Here is a 24,348-nt window from a genome sequence, read left to right on the forward strand (position 1 = left end):
TGAAGGCCACTGACCGTTGGTCTGTGAGGAGGGTGAACCTCCTGCCGGCCAGATAGTGCCTCCAATGTCGTGGTCCTGCTGATCGTGGCCGCAGATGGTGACATTATCGAGATACGGGAAGGTTGCCCGTAAACCGTATTGGTCGACCATTCGGTCCATCTCCCGTTGGAAGACCGAGGCCCCGTTTGTGACACCGAAGGAAACCCTTAAAAAGTGGTAGAGCCGCCCGTCCGCTTCGAACGTAGTGTACTTGCGATGACTCGCACGGATGGGAAGCTGGTGGTAGGCGGACTTGAGGTCCACCGTGGAGAAGACCTTATACTGCGCTATCCTGTTGACCAGGTCGGATATACGGGGGAGAGGGTATGCGTACAGCTGCGTAAACCTGTTGATGGTCTGACTGTATTCTATGACCATCCTATTCTTCTCCCCGGTCTTTACCACCAGCACTTGTGCTCGCCAGGGGCTGTTGCTAGCTTCGATGACCCCTTCCTTCGGAAGCCGTTGGACCTCGGACCTGATGAAGGTCCGGTCCTGGGCATGGTACCGTCGACTCCTGGTGGCAACAGATTTGCAATCCGGGGTGGGGTTTGCAAACAAGGACGGGGGATGGACCTTGAGGGACGCGAGGCTGCAGACAGTGAGGGGGGCATAGGGCCGCCGAATTTCAATGTTAGGCTCTGGAGGTTACACTGGAAGTCTGACCCCAGGAGTGCTGCCGCGCAGAGGTGAGGAATAACGAATAGCTTGTAGTTTTTAAACTCCCTCCCCTGGACAGTGAGGTCCGCTATGCAGCACCCTGTGATCTGTACTGAGTGAGAGCCGGAGGCCAGGGCAATTTTTTGCTTAACTGGGTAGACAGGGAGAGCGCAGCGTCTTACTGTGGTGGGGTGGACGAAACTCTCTGTGGTCCCGGAGTCCAGCAGGCAGTTCGTCTTGTGGCCGTTGAGCAAAATCTTCGTGGTCGCCGTGGAGAGGGTACGGGGCCGAGACCGGTCCAGCGTGACTGAAGCGAGTCATGGCAGATAGTCGGAGTCTTCATCAGGCAGGGAGTAGCCACCTGCGGGGTCCTCGAACCCGATCCGAGATGGCGGCGCCCGTCGGCCACACATGGTGGGGGGTGGACAAAATGGCGGCGCCCGTTCCCCACATGTGGAGTTGGGGGTCCAAAATGGCGGCGCCTTGGGGTCGCACATGGCGTCAGGGGTGTAAAATGGCAGCTCCCGGGGATCACACGTGGCATTGGGGGATGGGGGCAGCGAGGTCCGCGGGCTGCACGGGGTCCTTGAAGGGAACGGGGGGGGGGGGGTGAGTCCCGCGGTCGCTGCTTGGGACCGCAGCGACCGCCTTTGCCTGGCAAACGGCCACAAAGTGGCCCTTCTTCCCGCAACCCTTGCAGGTTGCGGAACGGGCCGGGCAGCGCTGACGGGGGTGCTTCACCTGGCCGCAGAAATAGCAACGGAGCCCCGCGGGTTTTTTGGGGCACCCTGCGGCACAGGCCTGGGGGAGGTCCGAGTCCATGGGGGAGAGAGAGGCCGAGTTCCACGCTGCCCAGGGGGCCTCCACGCGGTTGTGGGCGAACGAGCGAGCGTTCCGGTTCGCGACGTCTAGGGAGGAGGCGAGGGCCTGTGCCTCCATGAGGCTTAAAGTTTCTCTCTCCAACAGTCTTTGGCGGATCTGCGAGGATTGCATGCCTGTGACAAAGGCATCCCGAATCAGGAGTTCAGTATGGTCAGCAGCAGACACCTGTGGGCAGCCGCAGTTCCTCCCCAGCACGAGGAGGGCACGGTAAAAATCGTCCAGTGACTCACCAGGTATCTGCTGCCTTGTGGCTAGTAAGTGCCGAACGTAGACTTGGTTCACCGGCCGTATGAAATGTCCTTTGAGCAAATCCATAGCCGCGTAGTAGTCTGTCATGTCTTCTATGAACGTGTATATGGCGGTGCCGAGGCACGAGTGGAGGATGTGCAGTTTCTGCTCCCTCGATGGGACGTTTTCCGCCGTGCTTAGGTAACTGTTGAAGCAAGCCAGCCAGTGCTTAAATGCGGCTTTTGCATTCGCTGCGTGAGGGCTGAGTCGAAGACACTCCGGCTTGGTGCGGAGCTCCATCCTTTAAAATCTTGCTGATTAAATTGATGCACAATCAATGGACACGAAACGTAGGTGAAGTCCGAAACAAAAGGCTTTAATCAGCAAGAAGTGAGCCCGGCAGCAGAGGTACAGAAATGGTCTGGCTGCTGGGGAACACGGGTTCTTATACCCCGCCTCATAGGCGGAGCTACCTTCCTCTTAGCCAATAGGAATATGGAGAACACGATACCTGGGCCAATGGGCAGCGAGCCCTCTGCACCAATGGCAGCTCACACTCCCAGGTACCGTAACACCCCTAGTCATATTACCACAGGGGGCAGGACAGATGGGGGAGCTGGAAGCACCAATAGATCTGGAAGAAATCATGGAGGGCATCAGCTCCATGCAGGCGGGGGAAGGCAGCTCACTGGGAACATCAGGCGGCTGCTGAATGTAATAATGACGTCCCTGGGGAGAGAACACCAGAGGTGATTGTCTTCCTGGATGCAGAAAAGACCTACGACAGAGTTGAATGGAAGTACCTCCTTGAGGTACAGGAACGATTTGGGCTAGGAGCGGGATCCACCGCCCGGGTGAGACTCCTGTACAACGTTCCCAAGGCGAGCGTTCAAACCGATACCACCAGCTCCGAATACACCCAGCTACAAAGAGGAACTAGGCAGGGATGCTCGCTGTCCCCGCTCTTGTTCGTCCTTGCAATCAAACCCCTTGCGATAGCCCTGCGGGCTGCGAAAAGCTGGAAGGGCATCCAAAGAGAAGCCAGAGAGCACAGAGTCTCACTCTATGTGGATGACCTGCTCCTGTTCGTCTCAAAGCCACAGGAAGGACTGAAAGCAATCATGCAGATCCTGAAAGAGTTCAGAACCTTCTCAGGTTACAAGCTCAACCTGGGCAAAAGTTAGGCATTCCCAGTGAACCGAAATGGGGGAGGGACAGAGCTGGAGGGGCTCCCGTTTAAAATAGCCCAAAATAGATTCCGATATCTGGGGATCCAAATAGCCAGAGACTGGGCACAGATCCACAAGTGGAACCTGACTAGCCTGATAGAGGAAGTCAAAAAGAACCTGCAAAGATGCGATGCACTCCCACTCGTCCTGGCGGGGAGAGTACAGACGAGGTCCCTCTTCCTGTTTAGATCCCAATACCGATCTTCATCCCCAAGGCCTTCTTCCAAAACGTAGAAGCTTAATTATGGTGTTTGTGTGTGTGTGTGTATATGGGGGGGGGGGGGGGGGGGGGGGGGGGGAGAATCCAAGAGTCCCCAAACCAACACTGCAAACGAGGAAAATGAAAATTAAGGGAGGCCTGGCACTGCCAAATTTGCAATAGGGCAGCACGGTAGCATGGTGGTTTGCATAAATGCTTCACAGCTCCAGGGTCCCAGGTTCGATTCCCCGCTGGGTCACTGTCTGTGCGGAGTCTGCACGTCCTCCCCGTGTGTGCGTGGGTTTCCTCCGGGTGCTCCGGTTTCCTCCCACAGTCCAAAGATGTGCGGGTTAGGTGGATTGGCCATGCTAAATTGCCCGTAGTGTCCTAAAAAGTAAGGCTAAGGGAAGGGGGGGTTGTTGGTTTACGGGTGTAGGGTGGATACGTGGGTTTGAGTGGGGAGATCATTGCTCGGCACAACATCGAGGGCCGAAGGGCCTGTTCTGTGCTGTACTGTTCTATATCTATTCTATAACTACCATTGGGCAGCAACAGCAGACAGAGTGAAGGGCTAGATGCACGAACCCCACTCGGAGTTTGTGCGGAAGGAGGAGGCCTTCTGTAGGGCAATGACCATCCATGTCCTAGCCACGGCAGCACTCCCATCCCCCTCGACAAAATACACATCCAGCCCAGTGATAGCGGTTACACTGAAAACGTGGGGCCAATTAAGACAGCTTCGGGCTGACCAAGATGTCCCCCATGGCACCCATCTGCGGTAACCACAGATTCCCTCCAGCCAGGCTGGACACAACTTTTTTAAAATGGAGACAGGAGAGGGGGGCCCTAACAGTTCGGGACTTTTAAATAGGACGCAGCGACGCTGAACAAATTGATGGAGGAATGGGAACTGCCGACAGGACGGGAAATGAGACATTTACAAATAAAACACTTCCTCCACAAAGAGACAGTAGGGTACTCCTGAACCCCGGAGACCACATATTAGAGGATCTGAAGAACACGGACAGGAAAGGGGGACTCTGCGGGAAAATACACAGACAGCTACTGGACAGAGCCCGAACACCACTGGACGAGGCCAGACGGAAATGGGAGGACGAACTGGGGCAGAAGTAGGTTTGGGACTCTGGAGCGAGGCACTGAACAGGGCTAACTCCATCCATCCATCCCCACCCCCTGCATGCGCGTGCAAGGCTCAGCCTCATGCAGTTGGAAGTGATGCACAGAGCACATCTGACCAGCACTCGAATAAGCAGGTTCTTCCAAATGTGAACGGTGTCAGAATGGCCCAGACAACCACACCCACATGTTCTAGGCTTGTCCCAAACTTGGGTTCTGGACAGCCTTCTCTGAGGCAACGTCCAAGGTTGTGGGGATGAGGGTGAAGCCATGACTGAATGTGGCAATCTTCGGTGTGCCAGAGCAGTTGGAGCTACACATAGGGAAGAGGGCCGACTCCCTAGCTTTCGCTTCCTTAATCGCACACTGGAGAATCCTGCATGGCTGGCGATCAGCGGCACCACCCACGCTGCAGACTGGCTAGCAGACTCCACCTGGAGAAGATCAAATAAGCCATCCAAGGGTTGGAGGAAGGCTTCCTTACTGCATAGAGGCAATTTGTTGGCCTATTCCAAAACCTGTTTGAGGCCAGCAACAGCCAGTAGAGCGGAAAACTGGAAAGTTTAAAAGAAAAAAGACAAGGAGGAACGTCAGGGACACACAACCCGGGGAGGGGGAAAGAAAAGAGAGAGCCTGAGAAACCACAAGGTGGACACAGCCAAAGCCGACGGGGGAGAGAAAAGTGGGGGAAGGGGAGAAATGAGGAGAAGGTGGAACACCCCCCCCCCCCCCCCCCCCCCCCCCAGATCAATCAAGGAGGGCATCAGGGGAGGCGGGCTGGGGGTTAGTGAGGATTGCACACCTAGTCAGATGGCGATTGACTGTAGATAGAGAAACTTAAGAAGAAGCTTTTTGTACTGTATAATAAATGAAAACGAAGGGCAATGTATATCATTTTGAAAATGGCCCTAAAAAGATTTATTAAAAACAAAGGCCTAATCTGCCTGGTAACAAGTGATGAAGTTTAGAGACCCAAGGAGTTGAGTTTGAATCCTGGACTCACAGGGACAAGTACCTGCTCTCTCTCTTCTCTTCTCTCTATCCAGAAAGGCTGTGAGTTGCTGTATTTATAAAACTGCAGAGGCCTGGATGAACCTATAGTGTAAATAATTACAGACCGGAAAGCAGAAATCTCTTTCTGAAAGCTTGCTTTGAAGGGAGGCCTGCTTAAAGATAAGCATCTGAAACAAAGACTGTTTTTACTTTTACTTATTATTTTCACCCCTCTGCTTCCCACTGTGTTTGTCTTATGTGTATGTGTATATTAAAGGTGGGGGAGAGTTAAAGTGGGGGATTAGGAATTAGATGATAGTTAACCAGTTGTATTTTCTGCTTATTTCATTCTAGCTCTTGTTATGAATAAAAGGTAATTGTGTTTACATTTACAAACCTGGTGACTGTAATTATTGGGCCACAGACTTCGAGTATTTTTTGAAGAATTATTGGTTAATTCCATTGTGTTGAGACTCTGGGTAAAGTGGCGATGGACTTGACCATGCACTAGTCCAGGGTGTCATAACACTAGGGTAATTAGGGATGGGTAACAAATCCTATGATAGAATCAAGAAACCAAAATATTGATGCCTTCTGAACTGGTTTAGCAAGACATTTAGATGCATCAAACAATTACAGATGGTAACCACAGCAAGGTATGGATTATACATACTAGCCTTGCCCGTATCCTTAAAGTAAATTAAAGAAGGCATTATGTTTTTGAATCATAGGAAAATAAGACAGGTCAAAAACCTAGACCCTTGTCAGGAAACAAATGTGCAGCATATCACTTCAGAAATAAAGAGTTGACCAGGAAATAACCATTATTATGGTTCATAAACATGAAATTTCTCTCCCATTGCGCCACAATCAGAGGTATGTACCTGTAGTCCAGCAGTCGCTCCATTAAGCGAGTTACCGATAATACGAAGGAAACACCAGTCTCTCTCCATGTCTCTTGTTCAATCTTCTCCAATAAGCTGCAAACACAAGAAAACAGAAAGCAGTGAGTGTCCTCTGCTGGTAGCAAACCTCCCCAAACACAGCCTGCTGTCATTTCAGTAACACATATTTAAATCAGGTGTTTTAGTCTTACCTAGGATAAGGCCCAAAGAGCTGGGTGCTATTTTTCCAGGCAGCAAAAAATTAAGCAAAGACAAGGTTAATCACATCTGGAATGCATAATGTTAAAACTATTCAGCAATAAGGCAAGATATACCACTCTGTGAAGGACAACTTCCTCGACATTATTTCCCACATCGCACAAAGGAAACCATCGACTCTAACACCTTTATCAGAAAGGTAACGGTACCAACAGTACTGGAAAGGTCATGCTACTAGTGATTCCAGAAATGTGACCATACTTCTCTTCCCAGTCGTCACACAGGAAAAGCCACTTAAAGGCCATTTTACCAGTGAAGATCACCATAGAGCTGTTAGTGGAAACTAAAAAAATACACACTGGTTCTTTTTGATAAGGCTTGAAAGGATGGAGAGTAAAGCCAGTTGTTTGCATGCCCCTCACTCAGATAGTTTGTGTAACAGTATCAGATCAGAACCAACCCCAACTCAGAACCAAGCTGATACATTACAAAATACTGCATTTGAACAGCACAGCCTTCCAGTATTTATCAGCATCTATCCAGATATCTCTTGAAACCTCAGAGCAGCCAGATATTGTTACAAACATAGAGTTGAACCTGTTTGCATTTATTCCTAAAAATAACTTTTACCCTTTCTCCTGCATGCTCCAGTAATTCACCAAGTACCCATTCTTCATATAAGCCTTGACAATGTTGGCAAATTATTATTCCTCTACAGGCATTAAACAAAGCTAAGCCAAACATAGTCAATATCCAACACCTATTTTAATACACCCTTCTGCTAACAGATTTGGATTAATTAACTAGGTGAGTTCAGATACAGATAATAGATTTTATTCCGGATAAAGATGCATATTAATCCATATGGAACAGGTCAATGTAAATAAGTGCATCAGCAACAGCTAAAAAAGGAAAAGGACTTGGGAGTGATCATCTCCAAAACATCAGGACAGTGTGAAGCAGTTATCAATAAGGCAAATTGGGTACTGTTTTGTTTCATTCTTTGATGGGAGGTGGGCATTGGTGGCTAGGCTAGTAGTTTTATTGCCCATCTCTAATTTCTCTTGAGAAGGTGGTTATTCCTTTTATCCTGCTATGTTCTGTACTCTCAGGACAAAAGAACGTGAAGTTGAAGTACGTGAGGTTGAATGAAAATAGTAACGCAGGTTTATTGAAGAGTTGTTAACTCGACAAAGGCCGTGAAACAACCGATGACATCACAAACTATACATATGACTAGACGCTTAAAGTGACCATGCAACAACACAATGGCTCCAAATATATAACAGTGGTGGTGAGCTGCCTTCTTGAACCTGCAGTTCATGTGGTGTAGGTATATCTGCAGTGCTGTTAGGGAGGATGTTCCAGCATCTTGACTCAGCAACATTGAAGAAACAGTGATATTCTTCCAAGCCAGGCTGGTGTGTGGCTTGGAGGCACATTTGCAGGTGATGGTGTTCCCATGCACCTGCTGCCCTTGTACTTCTGGGTGATAGAGGTCACGGGTTTGGAAGGTGCTTTCAAAGGTGCCTTGGTAAGTTTCTGCAATGCATCTTGGAGATGGTACACACTGCTGCTACTGTGCATCGGTAGTGGAGGGAGTGGATGTTTGATGTGGTCCGTCAATCAAGTCCGTTGCTTTGTCCGGGATGGTGTCAAGCTTCTTGAGTGCTGATGGAGTTGCACTCATCCAGCCAAGTGGAGACTATTTCATTACACTCCTGTTTGGTTCAGGTTTGGGAGTCAGGAGGTGAGTTACTTGCTGCAGAATTTCCAACCTCTGACCTGCTCTTGTAGCTTCAATAAAAACAAATTATTGCTAGCCTCAATATTGATGTGGCTGTTCCAGTTCAGTTTCTGGTCAATGGTACCCACCAGATATTGATATGGGGGATTCAGTGATGGTGATGCCATTGAATGTCAAGAGGATATGTTATTGAAGATGGTCATTGCCTGGTACTTATATGGTGCAAATGCTACTTGCCACTTATGAGGCGAAGCCCAAATGTTGTCCAGGTCTTGCTACATATTGACATGGACTACTTCAGTATCTCAGGAATCACAAATAATGCTGAACATTGTGCAATCACCAATGACCATCCCCATTTCTGATCATATGACAGAGAGAATGTCATTTATGAAACAATTGAAGTTGAGCAGAGGACTCTACCCTGGGGGACTACTGCAGTAATGTCCTGAGACTGAATTGATCGACTGTCAACAACCACAACCATCTTCCTTTGTGCCAAGTATGACTCAAACCAGTGGGGAGATTTCCCCGATTGATTCCGATTTGAAAGGGCTCCTTAATGCCACATTTGATCAAATGCTGCCTTGATGTCAAGGGCAGTCACTCTGATCTCACCTCGAGTTCAACTCTTTATGCAGGTAGGGGGTCGGAGAACCCGCCCCCTGTGTTCCAACCCCCCACTGGACTAGTCCCTTCCAGTCCTTTGACCCTCAGCGCCATTGCCAATGGCTCCATAGCCAAGGTAAACAACAATGGGGAGAGAGGACATCGTTGCCTTGTCCCCCGGTGCAGTCTAAAGTAGTCTGAACTCACCCGGTTCATCTGCACACTCGCCACCGGTGCATGGTACAGCAACCAAATCCAGTCAATAAAGCCCTGCCCAAACCCAAACCATCCCAGGACCTCCCACAAATAATTCCATTCCGCCCGGTCAAAGGTCTTCTCCGCGCCCATAGCGACCACCACCTCTGCCTCCCCCCCCCCCCCCCCCCCCCCCCCCCCCCCCCCACCCCCCTCGGAGGGCATCATGATCACTTTCAAGAGCTTGCTAACATTGGCCATTAGCTGTCTACCTTTGACAAACCCCGTCTGGTCTTCCCCTATCACCCCCGGAACACAATCCTCGATACTAGAGGTCAGAATTTTGGCCAGCAATTTGGCATCGACATTCAGTTGGGAGATTGGTCTGCATGACTCACATTGCTCTGGGTCCTTCTCCCGCTTCAGGATCAATGAGGTCGAAGCCTGTGACATTGTTGGGGGAAGAACACTCCGCTCCCTTGCCTCATTAAATGTCCTCACCAGCAGCAGGCCCACCATCACAGAAAGCTTCTTGCAAAATTCCACTGGGTAGCCGTCCAGACCCGGGGCTTTCCCGAATGCATGGCCTCCAATCCCTCTTCTACTTCTACAATCCCGATCGGGGATCCCAACCCCTCCACCAAACCTACCCTCACCTTCAGAAACTTCGACCCTTCCAAAAACTGCCTCATCCCCTCCACCCCAGCTGGGGGCTCCTACTTGTACAGCCAACTGTTAAATTCCTTGTACACCCCGTTCACCCCGCTTGGTCCAAGACCATGTCCCCCCCTATGACCTTCACTCTTTCTATCTCTCTGGCCGCCTCCCTTTTCCTGAGCTGGTGTGCGAGCATCCTAGTGGCCTTCTCACCATACTCATATATCGCCCCTCTCGCATTCCTCAACTGCCCCACCGGCTTCCCTGTGGATATCAGACCAAACTCCACCTGCAGCTTCTGTCACTCCTTCAACAACCCAGCCTCCGGGGCTTCAGAATACCTTCTGTCCACCTGGAGTATCTCCCTAATCAGCTTATCCATGTCTGCCCATTCCAACTTCTGCACCCGTATCGAAATTAGCTCCTCCCTAACCACTGCCTTCAGTGCTTCCCACACCGTTGCTGCCGAAACTTCCCCTGTGTCATTTATCTCCAAGTAATTCTGGATGGCCTCCCTCACCCGCTGGCACACCCCCTACATCCAATCTCCATTGCGGGCGCTGACCCCCCTCCTTACTCACCCGTAAATCCACCCACTGTGGGGCATGGTCTGACACAACAATCGCTGAATACTTGGCATTCACCACTCCCGCCAGCAAAGCCTTGTTCAAAATGAAAAAATCCATCTGGGAGTATACTTTGTGAACATGGGAGAAAAAAAGAAACCTCCTTCTCTCTCGGCCATCCGAACCTCCATGGATCTACCCTCCCACCCCATCTGTTCCATAAACCCCTTTAGCTCCTTGCCGCGGCTGGCACCCTTCCTGTCCTTGAACTCGACTGATCCAACCTCAGATCGATGACCGTATTAAAGTCCAACCCGATGATCAACCTATGCGAGTGCAGGTCCGGCTCTTCCCCAACACCTGTCTCATAAACTCCACGTTGTCCCAGTTTGGTGCGTAACTATTCACTAATACCACCGGCATCTCCTCCAGCTCCCCACTCACCATAACATACCTACCCCCTGAGTACGCCATGATATTTTCTACCTCAAATTACACCCGTTTATTGATCAAGATCGCAACCATCCTAGTTTTAAAGTCTAGCCCCGAATGAAATACCTGCCCAAGCCTTCCTCAACCTAATCTGATCCCCTACCCTCAGGTGTGTCTCTTGTAGCATTGCCACGTTCCCCCTTCAAACTTTTCAAATGCGTAAAGACGCGAGCCCTCTTGACCGGCCCATTCAGCCCTCCCACGTCCGCCCCCGATCAGCCATCACACTTATTGGGCGAGCCTCTAGCTTGCGTCCAGCGCCTCTTCAGATCCGCCGTCCGGTGGTAATCGACCACCAATTTGTCTCCAAGCGCCAGTCCCTCCCCTGTCAGCAGAACAGTTCCCCCCCTCTCCCCCAACAAAATAACAATCCCAACCCCACATAACAAATTGATTACCTGCTCGCCCTCCACTGCGCTTCCGTGAGCTAGCCCGCCTATGGTGCCAAGCATCCTACCCCCCACTGATCTCCCTCCCCCCCGCTCAAACATACATATGCAAAACATAACAATCCCCAACAAACATGAAGAAGAAAATTCCACCCACCATCCCCCATTAAGAACAAAGCTAAGCCGCATACAAAACTGAGCAACGGCCCAAAGATTGGTACAAAAACCATACATACAAAACCCAAAGAGAAAATAAATTTAGCAGCATAGGTACAGAGTTACTCGCCCCCAAGTTCAACGTCCTCCATCACCTGCCAGTCCCCTGTCCTTAACAAAGTTCATTGCTCATCCGACGATCAGAAATAAAGTTCTTGACCCTCGAGCTGGGTACAACATGCGAACTTCACCCCCTTCTTGAAGAGGGCCGATTTAACTTTATTGAAGCTTGCCCTTCTTTTGGCCAGTTCCGCACCCAAGTCCTGGTAAATGCGTAGCTCGTTATCTTCTCATTTGCAGCTCCTCATCTGCCTGGCCCACCTCAAGATGTGTTCCTTGTCCAGGAACCGGCGCATTCGTACCACAATTGCCCTCGGCGGCTCAATCATCCGCGGCTTCCTCATAAGCGCTCTGTGCGCCCTGTCCACCTCCAAGGGTCGAGTAAACACACCTTCCCTCAGCAGCTTCTCGAACATACGCGCCACATATGTCCCCGCGTATGATCGCTCAATGGAGGCCAATGATCCTCAGGTTCTGCCTGCGCAACCTGTTCTCCAGGTCCTCCACCTTCTCTTGCAGCCTTTTCTGGTGGTCCCTCATCAGCCCCATCTCTGCCGCCATCGCGGTTAGCTGGTTCTCATGCTCAGCCGCTACATCTTCCACCTACCGGATTGCCTGGCCCTGGCCTTCCAGTATTTGCTCCAACCGGTCAATCCCCGTCTTAATCGGGTGCAGGTACCCTTGCCTTTGCTTGGCAAAGTTCTCCTGAAGGAATTCCACCAGCTGCTCCATTGACCAGCCTCCTCCATGTTTTCTTGTGCTGCAGACTCCACTCCCTTCTTGCCCAATGATCTCTCCTTTGCAGACCACTTCTGGTCCACAAATCCTTAAACTGTTGGGGGATTCTTCTCCTCTACCTTACCAGTCTCCTATTTTACCGATCAAATCCCCCACAAGTCGGTGAAAAAGGTCCCAAATGTCTACCACAAGCGGGAGCTACCAAATAAGCAACCACTCACTCCATGGCCACCACTGGAAGTCCTCCTCCTCCAGTTTAATTGCCCACCAACATTCACAACTACATGTGACAGAACTGTAGAGCTTAGGTCGATATGTTGGTTGTGGGATTGTTTAGCTCTGCCTATCGCCTGCTGCTTTTGCTGTTTGGCATGCAAGTCGTCCTCTGTTGTAGTTTCATAAGGTTGGCACTGCATTTTTAGGTATCCGTGGTACTGCTCCTGGCATGCCCTCCTGCACGCTTCATTGAACCAGGCTTCATAGGATCCCTACAGCGCAGAAAGGGGCCATTCGGGCGATCAAGTCTACACTGATCCCCGTAACCCCACCTAACCTTTGAACACTGAGGGGAAATTTAACATGGCCAATCCACCTAACCTGCACATCTTTGGACTGTGGGTGGAAACCGGGGCACCCGGAGGAAAGCCACGTAGACACTGGGAGAAGGCTTGATGGTAATGGTGGAGCAGTGTATATGCCGGACCATGAGGTTACCGATTTTAGTTGTGTACAATTCTGCTGTAACTGATGGCCCATAGCACTTCAAAGATTTTTTTTTTATAAATGTTTTTTTATTGAGTTTTCATATTTTATATATGACAAATTACAAGTTATTAGAGAGAGAGAAAAAAAAAAAGGAATATTTACAGGTAAGCATCTTCATAACAATAATTGTGGCCGCCCCCTTTAGCCAGCATACATATTTTACATTCCCCAATATGGCCGAGGCACATGTTTATAGGCATTTATTTATAGTTTGGTTTTGGGCCTTGGCTTGCCATCAAACCCCCATACCGAGCCCGTAGCCCCCCCCCCCCCTCCCCCCGGCTACCTTCCCCCGATTCCCGCCCATTTTCCCCTAGTTCTTGGCCACCCGACTATTCTTCCTCATGTACGTTGGCTACAAACAGGTCCCGGAACAGTTGCATGAATGGCTCCCACGTTCTGTGGAAGCCGTCGTCCGACCCTCGGATGGCGAATTTGATTTTCTCCATTTGGAGAGATTCCGAGAGGTCGGACAGCCAGTCTGCATCTCTGGGTGGTGCTGCTGACCGCCAGCCAAACAGGATTCTACGGCGGGCAATCAGGGAGGCAAAGGCAAGGGCGTCCGCCCTCCTCCCCAGGAATAGATCTGGCTGGTCTGAAACCCCGAAGACCGCCACTATCGGGCATGGCTCCACCCTCACCCCCAATTTTTTTGGACATAGCCTCGAAGAAGGCTGTCCAGTACTCCACAAGTATGGGGCAAGACCAGAACATGTGGGCGTGGTTGGCCGGGCCTCTCTGGCACCGCTCACATTTGTCCTCCACCTCCGGGAAGAACCTACTCATACGGTTTCTCGTTAAGTGGGCTCTATGTACCACTTTTAGTTGCGTCAGGCTGAGCCTTGCGCACGTGGAGGTGGAGTTGACCCTATGCAGTGCTTCGCTCCAGAGTCCCCACCCTATCTCCATCCCCAGGTCGTCCTCCCATTTCCTTCTTGTTGCGTCCAGTACGGTGTCGTCCCTATCTACCAGTCGGTCATACATGTCACTACAGTTCCCTTTCTCTAGGATACTTACGTCCAGTAGGTCTTCCAATAGTGTCTGTCGTGGCGGTTGTGGGTACGTCCTTGTCTCCTTTCGTAGGAAGTTTTTGAGCTGCAGGTACCGTAGCTCGTTCCCCCCAGCTAGCTGAAATTTCTCTGTCAGTTCGTCCAGTGTTGCGATCCTGTCGTCCGTGTATAGGTCCCTGACTGTCAGTGTCCCCCCGTCCTGCCTCCACCTTTTGAAGGTGGCGTCGGTCAGTGCTGGTTTGAACCTATGGTTGTTGCAGATGGGAGCCTTGTCCGACATTTTGTACAGGCCAAATTGCTGCCGCAGTTGGTTCCAGGATTGGAGGGTGGCTGTCACCACTGGGCTGGTGGAGTGTTTTTTGGGTGGGGATGGGAGTGCTGCCGTGGCGAGGGCCCGGAGGGAGGTTCCCATGCAGGAGGCCTCCTCCGCACGCACCCACTCGGCTTCTGGCTCCTGGATCCATCCCCTTACTCGCTCGGCTGTTGCCGCCCAGTGGTAGAATTGTAGATTCGGGAGGGCTAGCCCCCCCCTGGATTTTGTTTTTTGTATGACCTTCTTTGGGATCCTAGCATTTTTACCCCCCCCATACGAACGCCATGATATGTTTGTTCAGCGCTTTGAAAAAGGCCTTGGGGATGTAGATCGGAATGGATCTAAACAGGAAAAGGAACCTGGGCAGTACGTTCATTTTGATCGTCTGGACTCTCCCCGCGAGGGAGAGCGGGAGTGTGTTCCATCTTTGCAGGTCCTTTTTAACTTCCTCCGTCAGGCTGGTGAGGTTCCATTTGTGGACCCCTTTCCAGTCATGGGCTATTTGGATCCCCAGGTAGCGGAATTTATTTTGGGCTTGTTTGAACGGCAGGCCCTTTAGCGCTGCCCCCCCCCCCCCTTGCGGGTGTACTGGGAAGATCTCACTTTTGCTCATGTTGAGTTTGTAGCCCGAGAAGGCTCCAAACTCTTTCAGGAGCGCTATGATTCCGTCCATGCTGCTTTGTGGGTCCGAGATATAGAGGAGCAGATCATCCGCATAGAGTGAGACTCTGTGCTCTCTACCTCCCCTTCGGATCCCCCTCCAATTTTTTGCTGCCCTGAGCGCGATTGCTAGCGGTTCGATTGCTAGTGCGAACAGCAGCGGGGACAGTGGGCATCCTTGTCTGGTGCCCCTGTGCAGCTGGAAGTATTGGGAGTTGGTATTGTTGGTCCGTACACTCGCCATGGGAGTGTTGTATAGGAGCTTTACCCAAGCGGTGAACCCTGTTCCAAGCCCGAACCGCTCCAGTACCTCTATGAGGTATTTCCATTCGACTCTGTCAAAGGCCTTTTCTGCGTCCAGGGAGACGATCACCTCTTGTGTTCTCTCCCCGGAGGGGGTCATTATCACGTTCAGCAGGCGCCTGATGTTCGCGGTAAGCTGTCTACCTTTGACGAAGCCCGTCTGGTCCTCTGTGACCACCTCAGGTACACAGTCTTCTAGCCTTTTGGCTAGGATTTTGGCCAGTATTTTGGCGTCTGCGTTCAGCAGGGATATGGGTCTGTATGACCCACATTCCGTTGGGTCTTTGTCTTTCTTAGGTATCAGCGAGATTGAGGCCTGTGCTAACGTGGGTGGCAGTGTGCCCCTAGCTAGCGAGTCTGTGAACATCTCCCGCAGGTGCGGGGCCAGCGCTGTCGCGAATTTTTTGTAGAAGTCCGCCGGGAATCCGTCCGGTCCCGGCGCCTTCCCCGTCTGCATGGAGTTAATGCTCTCCATGATCTCTCCCAGTGCTAGTGGTGCTTCCAGATCCCGTTTTCTGCCCTCTCCCACGACTGGTATGTCCAGTCCATCAAGAAACCGGTTCATCCCAGCCTTCCCCGTTGGGGGCTCCGAGGTGTATAGCTCTTGGTAGAAGGCCTTGAAGGTTTCGTTAATCCTCTCTGGTTCTGTTTCCCACGTGCCTCTGGTACCTCTGATTTGCGCAATCTAGCACTTCAAAGATGCCTAGTTTTGATTTGCTAGATCCATTCAAAATCTATTCCGTTTAGCATGATGCTAGAGCCACAGAACACGAGGGAGGATATCCTCAATGTGAAGATGGCACTTCGTTTCCACAAGTTCTTTGTGGCAGTCACTCCTACTGTCATGAACTGATGTATCTGTGATAGGTAGATTGGTGAGCATGAGGTCAAGTAAATTCTTCCTTCTTGATGGTTCCCTCACCACCTGGTGTAGAAGCAGTCTAGCAGCTGTAGGGCTCAGCCAACTTGGTCTGAATTGGTGCTCGTCTGAGTCATCTTGGTGATGGACATTGAAGTCGCTCACCGAGAGTATATTCTGTACCTTTGCCACCCTTAGTGCTTCCTCCATGTGGTGAATGTAACTCCGTAATTCACACTGTATTGTATATACATGAGACTATGCATTTGTAAGCGCAGTTGCGTTGCCCGACCACTAGGGGGATGATGGAACCATCAATTCACGAGACACGTGCTTTCAGATATGAACAGTGGTTTTAATCTACTTACTTCAGAGCCAGCATGTTACCCGTTGAACTCTCGATGAACTCAGGCTGACTCTGGACACGGTTATTTATACAGCAGTCTAGGGGGAGGAGTCGTGGGCGGAGCCGAGGGTGGAGCCCTGCACAAACTCCTGAGCATTCCTAGAGCTACTCCCCCTAGTGGTCGGATAACGGTACTGCGCTTACAATAGTATTGGTAAATACTGTGTGAATTACTAAGTGACATTAACCACATTCACCCCCTTCAAAAAAATCAAGTCCGGCGGGGGTGGTGGTCTACAAAGTAAGTCTGTCCGGTGGTCAAACTGTCCGCTGTGATCTGTGGAGCACCGGGGTTGAAGCCTCTTGCGGTGGCTGGATGGGTGTTGTGGCTGGGGTACAATGGCGGACTCCAGGGAGGGTTGTGTCCGAGCTTCATACTCTTCTGGTTCGACCGGGGACTGGGGGCTGGCCGGCGCGGGTGCACGGAACTGGTGGAGCGAGCTCGTGGGCTCGGGAGTGCGAGGGGGCGGCAGCATGGGGTGCAGGGTGAGGGGTCCTTCTGTGCGGGTAGAGGGGGCGCTGGATCCGGCGGGTGCCAGATCCCGGAGAGATACTGTGTCCTGACGGCCGTCAGGGAACTCGACGAAGGCGTACTGGGGGTTGGAGTGGAGCAGGCGCACCTTCTCAACAAGGGGGTCGGTTTAGTGTGCCCTGACGTGTTTCCTCAGGAGTACCGGGCCCGGTGTCCTCAGCCATGCCGGAAGTGAGACCCCCGTGGTAGTGCCCCTGGAAAAAATGAAGAGCCTCTCATGAGGGGTCTGATTGGTCGCTGTGCATAGAAGGGACCTAATAGCGTGGAGCGCGTCTGGGAGGACTTCCTGCCACTGGGAGACTTGGAGCTTTCTAGACCGGAGGGTCAGTAGGACGGTCTTCCAGACCGTCGCGTTCTCCCTCTCCACCTGCCCGTTCCCCCTGGGGTTGTAGCTGGTAGTCCTGCTCGAGGTGATGCCCTTGTCGAGCAGGTACTGACGCAGCTCGTCGCTCATGAAGGACGAACCCCGGTCGCTGTGTACGTAGCTGGGGAAACCAAACAGGGTGAAGATACTATGCAGGGCCCTAATGACTGTGTGGGAGGTCATGTTGGGGCACGGGATAGCAAATGGGAAACGGGAGAACTCATCTACGACGTTTAGAAAGTAAACGTTCTTGTTAGTTGAGGGGAGTGGCCCTTTGAAATCAATCGCGAGGCGTTCAAAGGGCCTAGAAGCCTTGACCAGGTGGGCCCTGTCTGGTCTATAGAAGTGCGGTTTGCACTCCGCACAGATCGGGCAATCCTGGTGACCGCTTTTACCTCCTCATTGGAGGAAGGCAGGTTTCAGGCTCTGATGTAGTGGGCGAGCTGGGTGACCCCCGGGTGGCAGAGGTCGTTGTGGATGACTTTCAGACGGTCAATCTGCGCGCTGGCGCATGTCCCGCGGGATAGGGCAGCCGGAGGCTCGTTGAGCTTCCCGGGTCAATATTTAATATCGTAATTATAGGTGGAGAGTTCGATCCTCCACCGAAGAATTTTATTATTATTTTTTTGCTCCTTTGCGAGTTATCAAACATAAAGGCAACCGATCGTTGGTCGGTGATGAGGGTGAACCTCCTACCTGCGAGGTAGTGCCTCCAGTAATGAATAGCCTCCACAATGGCTTGTGCTTCTTTCTCGACTGAGGAGTGTCGGAGTTCTGAAGTGGAGAGAGAACGGGAGAAAAATGCGACTGGTCTCCCTGCCTGACTTAGTGTGGCTGCAAGAGCTACCTCTGAGGCGTCGCTCTCAACCTGGAATGGAGTGGATTCATCCACCGCCCGCATGGCCGCTTTGGCGATGTCCTCCTTGATGTAGTTGAAGGCCTGGCGTGCCTCAGCTGACAGGGGAAATTGTGTGGCCTTAAAGAGTGGGTGGGCTTTGTCTGCATATTGAGGGACCCACTGGGCGTAGTAGGAGAAGAAGCCCAAGCACCGTTTGAGGGCCTTGGGGCAATGGGGGAGGGGGAGTTCTAAGAGGGAGTTCGCATTCGGTCCGGGTCTGGGCCCAGGACTCCGTTTTCCACGATGTAGCCGAGGATGGCCAGTCTGTTTGTGCGGAAAACGCATTTCTCTTTGTTGTAGGTGATGTTTAATTTCTGTGCCGTCTGGAAAAAACGGTGGAGGTCAGCGCGTGGTCCTGCTGGTCATAGCCGCAGATGGTGACATTGTCCAAGTACGGAAACGTGGCCCGCAGCCCGTACTGCTCCACCATTGGGTCCATTGCTCGTTGGAACACCGAGACTCCATTAGTGACGCCGAAGGGAACCCGGAGGAAATGGAAGAGGCGGCCATCGGCCTCGAATGCCGTGTAGTGGCGGTCCTCCGGGCGGATTGGGAGCTGGTGGTATGCAGACTTCAGATCCACCATGGAAAAGAGCCGATACTGGGCGATCTGATTTACCACGTCTGCAATCCTGGGGAGGGGATACGCGTCGAGGAGCGTAAATCTATTTATGGTCTGACTATAATTGACAACCATGCGGAATTTTTCCCCGGTCTTAACGACCACCACCTGAGCTCTCCAGGGACTATTGCTGGCCTCTATAATCCCCTCACTGAGAAGCCTTCGGACCTCTGATCTGATAAATACCCTATCCTGCAGGCTGTATCGCCTGCTACGAGTGGCTACGGGTTTACAGTCCTTTGTGAGATTGGCGAAGAGAGGAGGGGGGGAGATTCGCAGCATAGCGAGCCTGCAGATAGTGAGTGGGGGCAGGGGCCAGCCGAAGCTGAGGGTGAGGCTCTTAAGATTACATTGAAAATCTAGGCCTAATAAGAGTGGCGCGCAGAGTTCGGGCAACACGTAGAGTTGAAATTTTGCATAGCTAGCGCCTCGGATTGTGAGTTTCGCGGCGGTGCACCCCTGGATCTGGACAGAGTGGGAGCCTGAAGCGAGAGAGATAGTTTGCCGCACGGGGAAAACGGGGAGCGAACAGCGTCTTACCAGATCTGGGTGTATGAAGCTTTCAGTACTCCCGGAGTCGAAAAGGCATGGCGTGCTGTACCCGTTGATTTGGACCTCTGCCATCGAGTTTCGCAGATGCTTCAGGCGCGATTGGTCCAGGGTGACTGCGCTGAGTTGCGGGTAGTCGGCGGCTCGATCAGCTGTGCTCGAGTGGCCCCGTGATGACTGCCCTCTGAGTTCGTAGTCGTACTCTTCCGATGAGTTGTCCGAACGTGGAGATGCAGGTCGGGCCCGTGGATCTCAGTGGCGGGCGGCGAGGAAGATGGCGTCCAAGATGGCGGCCCCCATGAGTCGCACATGGCCGGCCGTGAGGTGGAGGTTTTCCAAGATGGCGGCCCCCATGGATCGCACGTGGCGGGAGGGGGCGGGGTCAGGGCATAGGCCGCAGCGTTTCGGGCCCCGCGGACCTGCGGGTGTGGAGAGCGATTACTTTGTGCTGCTGGGGAGTTGGAAGCTGGGGCCCTTTTAGCGAGGCACACTCTCGCGTAGTGGCCTTTCCGCCCGCAGCTGCTGCAGGTCGCGTTGCGGGCCGGGCAGTGCTGCCGCGGGTGCCGATTCTAGCCGCAGAAATGGCAGGCGGGGGCAGCATAGTGGCTGGCTGGAGGAGCATAGTGGCTGGCTGGGGCAGCATGGTGGCTTGTCGGCCGCGTGGCACAGGCCTGGGGGAGTCGCTGGTCGGGGGCCCATGATTGGGTCGCGGGGTCCGTGGGGAACGAGGTGAGGCTGCGGAAAGAGACCTCCATCGTGGTAGCAATTTCCGCAGTTGTTTCTAAGTCTTGGGCCCCCTTTTTCAGCAGTCTTTGGTGCACATAATTAGACCTGAGGCCTGCTACAAAAACGTCACGTCCAGCAAGTTCTCTATGTTCAGCCGCGGTAACCGCTTGATAGTTAGTCATTTGATAAATTCTTGAGCTCTCTTAAAAATTCGGCGAGTGATTCTGTAGGCCGCTGGCGGCGAGTTGTGAACACATGGCGTGCGTAAACTTCGTTAATGGGCCTTACATATATCTTATCGAGTATCACTAGCGCTGCAGTATATGAACCGGCCGAGTTTAGTTGCGTAGAGATTCTGTGGCTCACCCTCGCGTGCAGTAGACTTAACTTCTGTTCCTCTTTTGTTTCGGCTGAGCTCGCTTCTGCCAGGCAGGCCTTAAAGCACTGCAGCCAGTGGGAGAAGATTTCTTAGCCTCGGCATCCTGTGGGTCGAGTTCTAGGCATCCAGGCTTGAGGGCTGATTCCATGATCGATCTTGACTGTTCTTAAGTAGATTAAATTGATGGAACCATCAATTCACGAGACACGTGCTTTCAGATATGAACAGTGGTTTTAATCTACTTACTTCAGAGCCAGCCTGTTACCCGTTGAACTCTCGATCAACTCAGGCTGGCTCTGGACACGGTTAGTATTTATTGGTATTTATACAGCAGTCTAGGGGGAGGAGTCGTGGGCGGAGCCGAGGGTGGAGGCCTGTACAAACTCCTGAGCATTCCCAGAGCTACTCCTCCTAGTGGTCGGATAACGCTACTGCGCTTACAATAGTATTGGTAAATACAGTGTGAATTACTAAGTGACATTCACCACAGGGGAGTAGCGCTGGGAATGCTTAGGAGTTTGTACAGGGCTCCTCCCTTGGCTCCGCCCATGACTCCTCCCCCTGGACTGCTGTATAAATACCAATGCTCAGAGCCAGTCATTCAGTTCATCGAGAGTTCAACGCGGAACAGGCTGGCTCTGTTGTAAGTAGATTAAAACCACTGTTCATATCTTAAAGCACTTGTCTAGTGAATTGATGGTTCCATCAATTTAATCTACTTAAGAAACAGTCAGGATCAATCATGGAATCAGCCCTCAAGCCTGAGCGACTGGAACTCGACCCGCAGGATGCAGAGGCAAAATAATTTTTTTCTCATTGGCTGCGGTGTTTTAAAGCCTACCTGGCGGAAGCAAGCACAGCCGCAACAATGGAGGAGCAGAAAATGAGCCTACTGCACGCGAGGGTGAGCCACAGAATCTCTACTCAACTAAACTGTGCCGGTTTGTATACTGAAGCCCTAGCGCTACTCGACAAAATGTATGTGAGGCTTATTAATGAAGTCTATGCACGACATGTGTTCACTACTCGCTGCTCGCGGAATTCCTGAGAGAGCTTAAAACTTTATCTAGTGACTGTAATTACCAGGCGGTTACCGCGGCACAACATAGAGAACTTGCTGTACGCGATGCCTTTGTTGCGGGCCTTAGGTCAAATTACGTGCGCCAGCGACTGCTGGAAAAGGGGGCCCTAAGTCTTGAAGAGACTGTTGAATTTGCTACCACTATGGAGGTCTCCTTCCGCAGCCTCACTTCGTTCCCCGCGGACCCCGCAACCCCGTCATGGGCACCCGACCAGCGACTCCCCCAGGCCTGCGCCGCGTGGCTGCCCAGCCACAATGCTGCCCCAGCCTGCCACTTTTGCGGCCAGAATCAGCACTCGCGGCAGCACTGCCTGGCCCGCAACGCGACCTGCAGCAGCTGCGGGCGAAAAGGACACTATGCCAGAGTGTGTCTGGCGAAGAAAGCCCCAGTCTCTAACCCTCCCACGGCTCAAAGCACTCGTTCCCTGAATTCACAGGCCCCGAAATGCTGCAGCCTTTATGCCGACTCCGCCCCCACCCAATATGTGCGACTCATGGGGGCGGCCATCTTGGCAATCCTCCTCCATGCGGCCGCCCATGTGCGACTCATGGGGGCAGCCATCTTGGCAATCCTCCTCCATGCGGCCGCCCATGTGCGACTCATGGGGGCAGCCATCTTGGCAATCCTCCTCCATGCGGCCGGCCATGTGCGACACATGGGGGTGGCCATCGTGGGATCCATCCCCTTCAAACTCTGAAACTCACCTCGACGACTACGAACTCAGAGGGCTGTCATCACGGGGCCACTCCAGCACAGCTGATCGAGCCGCCGACTACCCGCAACTCAGCACAGTCACTCTGGACCAATCGCGCCCGAAGCATCTGCGAAACTCGATGACAGAGGTCCAAATCAATGGGTACAGTACACCGTGCCTTTTCGACTCCAGGAGTACTGAGAGCTTCATACACCCAGATCTGGTAAGACGCTGTTCGCTCCCCGTTTTCCCCGCCGCGACACTCACAATCCGACGCGCTAGCTATGCAAAATTTCAACTCTACGTCTTGCCCGAACTATGCGCGCCACTCTTATTAGGCCTAGATTTTCAATGTAACCTTAAGAGCCTCGCCCTCAGCTTCGGTGGGCCCCTGCCCCTACCATCTGCAGCCTCGCCACGCTGTGAATCTCCCCTCCTCGCCAATCTCACACAGGACCGTAGACCCGTAGCCACTCGCAGCAGGCGGTACAGCCTGCAGGATAGGGTGTTCATCAGATCGGAGATCCAAAGGCTTCTCAGTGAGGGGATCATAGAGGCCAGCAACTGTCCCTGGAGAGCTCAGGTGGTGGTCGTGAAGACCGGGGAAAAAGTCTGTATGGTTGTCGCCTATAGTCAGACCATAAATAGATTTATGCTCCTTGACACGTATCCCCTCCCCAGGATTGCAGACATGGTAAACCAGATCGGCTCTTTTCCACGGTGGATCTGAAGTCTGCATACCACCAGCTCCCAATCCGCCCGGAGGACCGCCACTACACGGCATTCGAGGCTGATGGTCGCCTCTTCCATTTCCTCCGGGTCCCCTTCGGCGTCACTAACGGGGTTTCGGTGTTCCAATGAGCAATGGACTGAATGGTGGAGCAGTACGGGCTGCGGGCCACGTTTCCGTACTTGGACAATGTCACCATCTGCGGCTATGACCAGCAGGACCACGACGCCAACCTCTACCGTTTTCTCCAGCCAGCTCAGAAATTAAACCTCACTTATAACAAGGAGAAATGCATTTTCCGCACAACTAGACTAGCCATCCTCGGCTATGTCATGGAAAACGGAGTCCTGGGCCCAGACCTGGACCGTATGCGCCCTCTTAGAACTCCCCCTCCCTCATTGTCCCATGGCCCTCAAAAACGGTGCTAGGGTTTCTTTTCCTACTACGCCCAGTGGGTCCCTCAATATGCGGACAAAGCCCGCCCACTCTTTAAGGCCGCACTATTTTCCCTGTCAGCTGAGGCGCACAAGGCCTTCAACTGCATCAAGGAGGACATCGCAAAGGCGGCCATGCGGGCGGTGGATGAATCCACTCCATTTCAGGTTGAGAGCGACGCCTCAGAGGTAGCTCTAGCAGCCACCTTAAATCAGGCAGGAAGGCCAGTTGCATTTTTCTCCCGTACCCTCTCCGCTTCGGAACTCCGACATTCGGCAGTCGAAAAAGAAGCACAAGCCATTGTGGAGGCTATTGGTCACTGGAGGCACTACCTCGCAGGTAGGAGATTCACCCTCATCACCGACCAATGATCGGTTGCCTTTATGTTTGACAACTCGAAAATGGGCAAAATTAAAAACGATAAAATCCTGCGGTGGAGGATTGAACTCTCCACCTATAGCTACGATATTAAGTATCGACCGGGGAAGCTCAACGAGCCCCCAGATGCCCTATGGACGTGCGGCAGCATCCAGATCGACCGCCTGAAAGTCATCCACAACGACCTCTGCCACCCGGGGTCACCCGGCTCGCCCACTACATCAAAGCCCGAAATCTGCCTTTTTCCACTGAGGAGGTAAAAGCCGTCACCAGAGACTGCCCGATCTGTGCGGAGTGCAAACCGCACTTCTATAGACTAGACAGGGCCCACCTGGTCAAGGCTTCTAGGCCCTTTGAATGCCTCACGATCGATTTCAAAGGGCCACTCCCCTCAACTAACAGGAACGTTTACTTCTTAAATGTCATAGATGAGTTCTCACGCTTCCCATTTGCTATCCCGTGCCCCGATATTAACTCCCACACAGTCATTAGGGCCCTGCATAA

At 52.4% G+C, this 24,348-nt stretch overlaps 1 protein-coding gene across 1 annotated transcript in view; it reads right to left on the bottom strand.

Annotated features, from left to right (window-relative positions):
* dock3 (dedicator of cytokinesis 3) overlaps nt 1–24,348 on the bottom strand; it is a 1,304,448-nt gene that overhangs the window by 285,880 nt on the left and 994,220 nt on the right. The window contains 2 exon segments of the mRNA XM_038810823.1: nt 6,252–6,347; nt 6,464–6,490. Of these exon segments, the coding sequence (XP_038666751.1) occupies nt 6,252–6,347; nt 6,464–6,490 (123 nt within the window).

The sequence above is a fragment of the Scyliorhinus canicula genome, chromosome 11 (assembly GCF_902713615.1).
Source record: "Scyliorhinus canicula chromosome 11, sScyCan1.1, whole genome shotgun sequence".
Taxonomy (NCBI): domain Eukaryota; kingdom Metazoa; phylum Chordata; class Chondrichthyes; order Carcharhiniformes; family Scyliorhinidae; genus Scyliorhinus; species Scyliorhinus canicula.